The sequence below is a fragment of the Entamoeba dispar genome, genomic scaffold (assembly GCF_000209125.1).
Source record: "Entamoeba dispar SAW760 scf_1105229459957 genomic scaffold, whole genome shotgun sequence".
NCBI lineage: Eukaryota > Evosea > Mastigamoebida > Endamoebidae > Entamoeba > Entamoeba dispar.
The window spans coordinates 35,887-37,803 of NW_001853952.1; the positions used below are offsets into that span (position 1 = coordinate 35,887).

Here is a 1,917-nt window from a genome sequence, read left to right on the forward strand (position 1 = left end):
TAGAAATGATTTCTTTAGAATAAAGTTAAAGCGTTTAGAAGAAAACAAACAATTTGTAATTAACATCTCTTCCATTAATTTTTAGTGTTTTAATTTTAAAATCAACACCAATAGTTGTAATATAAGTATCTGAGAATACGTCATCCTACATTGATTAGTCACAAATATGAAGTAATTTAAAAATTACTAAAAATATAATATACACTACCCTATAATGAAACCAAATACAATGCCTAACTTAATTTTATGTAATAGTCAAAACTAAAGAATACAAACAGAAAATCTTAACAATAAACAACTTTTACCAACACCTGAATCACCAATCATTAATATTTTGAATAAATAATCACTAGTATATTGAATATTCACTTCTTTATTGATAAAACAATGTGTTATTGGTTAAATAAAACAAACAACTCTTGTGCCATATTTAAACTTATTAAGTTTATAGTTCTTCCATTTCTTATTTTCCTTTTTTTCCAATTTCAATTTAACAATTTTAATGAATTGTTAATAAATTTTGTTACATATAACAGAAAATAAACAACTGATGTAAATTATGTTTTTTTGGTTCTTTCATTTAATGATATCCTCCTCTGAATGTGCCTCTTCCTTTAAGCCCTGAGTTTAGTGTAGGGGTTGAACCGCTAACCGTTGGTTGCTCATAATTGCTTAATGAATTTGATTTAAAACCACCTCTCCTCACTGAATCATTAGTAGATAAAGATGGATTTAAAGATCTATTTGCGGGTGAAGTACCCCTTCTTGGGGGAGGAAGTTGAGGAGGTTGTTCAGGTATTTCTTGTTTGTGAGACTGAGTATCTTCCCTAAAATATTCTTGTTGAATATTTATATCATCTGGGTATTGATGATTTGATTCAAGGGTGTGTTGAAGGATAGGATTGTCTGAAGGAGGTGCACTTGAAGCAATATTTTCTTGACGAATTGGTTTGTTCATTGTTTTTCTCATAGCCAAAAAGTCAACTTTAACTTTAGGTGGTGATAAACCGAATTGTTGTTCATCATTAGTCTTTGTTGAAGAGTCTTTTAGTGCTACTTGATGCTCTAAAAACACAACGCGTTGATTAAGTTGTTGGATTGTTGATTGTTGTTCCTCATACTTGCTCATTAGATAAGCTATTTTTTCTTCTAATGAAGCAATCTTTTCTTTTTCATTAATGGTTTGATATCCTAAGGTTTGTTGAGTAAATTCAATACTAGAAGTGTTATTAGAACTTTGAGTTGAAGATAGAGTTGTAGGTGTTTGAGAAGAAGATGAGACTGTATTTGTATGACCTGAGAAAGAATTTTCTTGAGACATATGAGTTTTTCTTCCTAAAAATGATTTAGAAGGTTCATTTTTCTTCTCATCATTACTTGATGTACTCGAAAATATTTTACCCTTAAAACTTAAAGTTTTTCTTCTATTAGATTCTTGAGCAACTTGTTCTGCTACAATAGCATCAGACACTGCAGCAGTAGGAGTAACAGCAGGATAAGGAGGAGAAACCATTCCCATTTTTCTATTTTCTGTTGCAATATCTCCAAAGATGGAATTAAACTGTTCTAAAAATGTTTCAAAAACAACACGAATTTTTGCTGAATTTTCTATTTCTAATGTTGGATTAATATCGGGTGAAGTAATAACAGAAGGTGCAAAACAAATTGATAAGTTAGAAGCTCCCATTTGATTTACTGATTGATGATTTAATACATCTACAAGGAAGTCACAAAGATACCATAAAGTATATTTGTTTGTGTCAGGAAGACTAGCCACTAATCGTTTTAAAACTTTTACTCTAGTTTGAACATTTTCTGTACTTCCAACAGAGACGTATTGTTGATAAAATTGCATTGGAATTAAACAATCAGATAGTTCCCTTAAAAATAATTTTATTATGCATGCTGCAACATGAA

General features: G+C 29.9%; 2 protein-coding genes across 2 annotated transcripts in view, besides 1 other annotated feature; one reads left to right on the plus strand and one right to left on the minus strand.

Annotated features, from left to right (window-relative positions):
* Positions 1 to 23, plus strand: part of EDI_171900 (uncharacterized protein) — a gene marked incomplete at both ends in the record, with an annotated part of 1,920 nt that extends 1,897 nt beyond the window's left edge. Inside the window, one exon of the mRNA XM_001733294.1 lies at positions 1 to 23. This exon is cut by the window's left edge and continues 1,897 nt beyond it. Within this exon, the coding sequence (XP_001733346.1) occupies positions 1 to 23 (23 nt within the window).
* A 149-nt stretch (positions 24 to 172) lies between these two features.
* Positions 173 to 202: a sequence feature (AT_rich).
* Positions 203 to 580: 378 nt separating this feature from the next.
* Positions 581 to 1,855, minus strand: EDI_171910 (uncharacterized protein; the record flags this gene model as incomplete). The annotated part of the gene is made up of 1 exon (XM_001736543.1): positions 581 to 1,855. One exon carries the CDS (start codon positions 1,853 to 1,855, stop codon positions 581 to 583), a length of 1,275 nt encoding a protein of 424 aa, XP_001736595.1.
* Between the last annotated feature and the right edge of the window lie 62 nt (positions 1,856 to 1,917).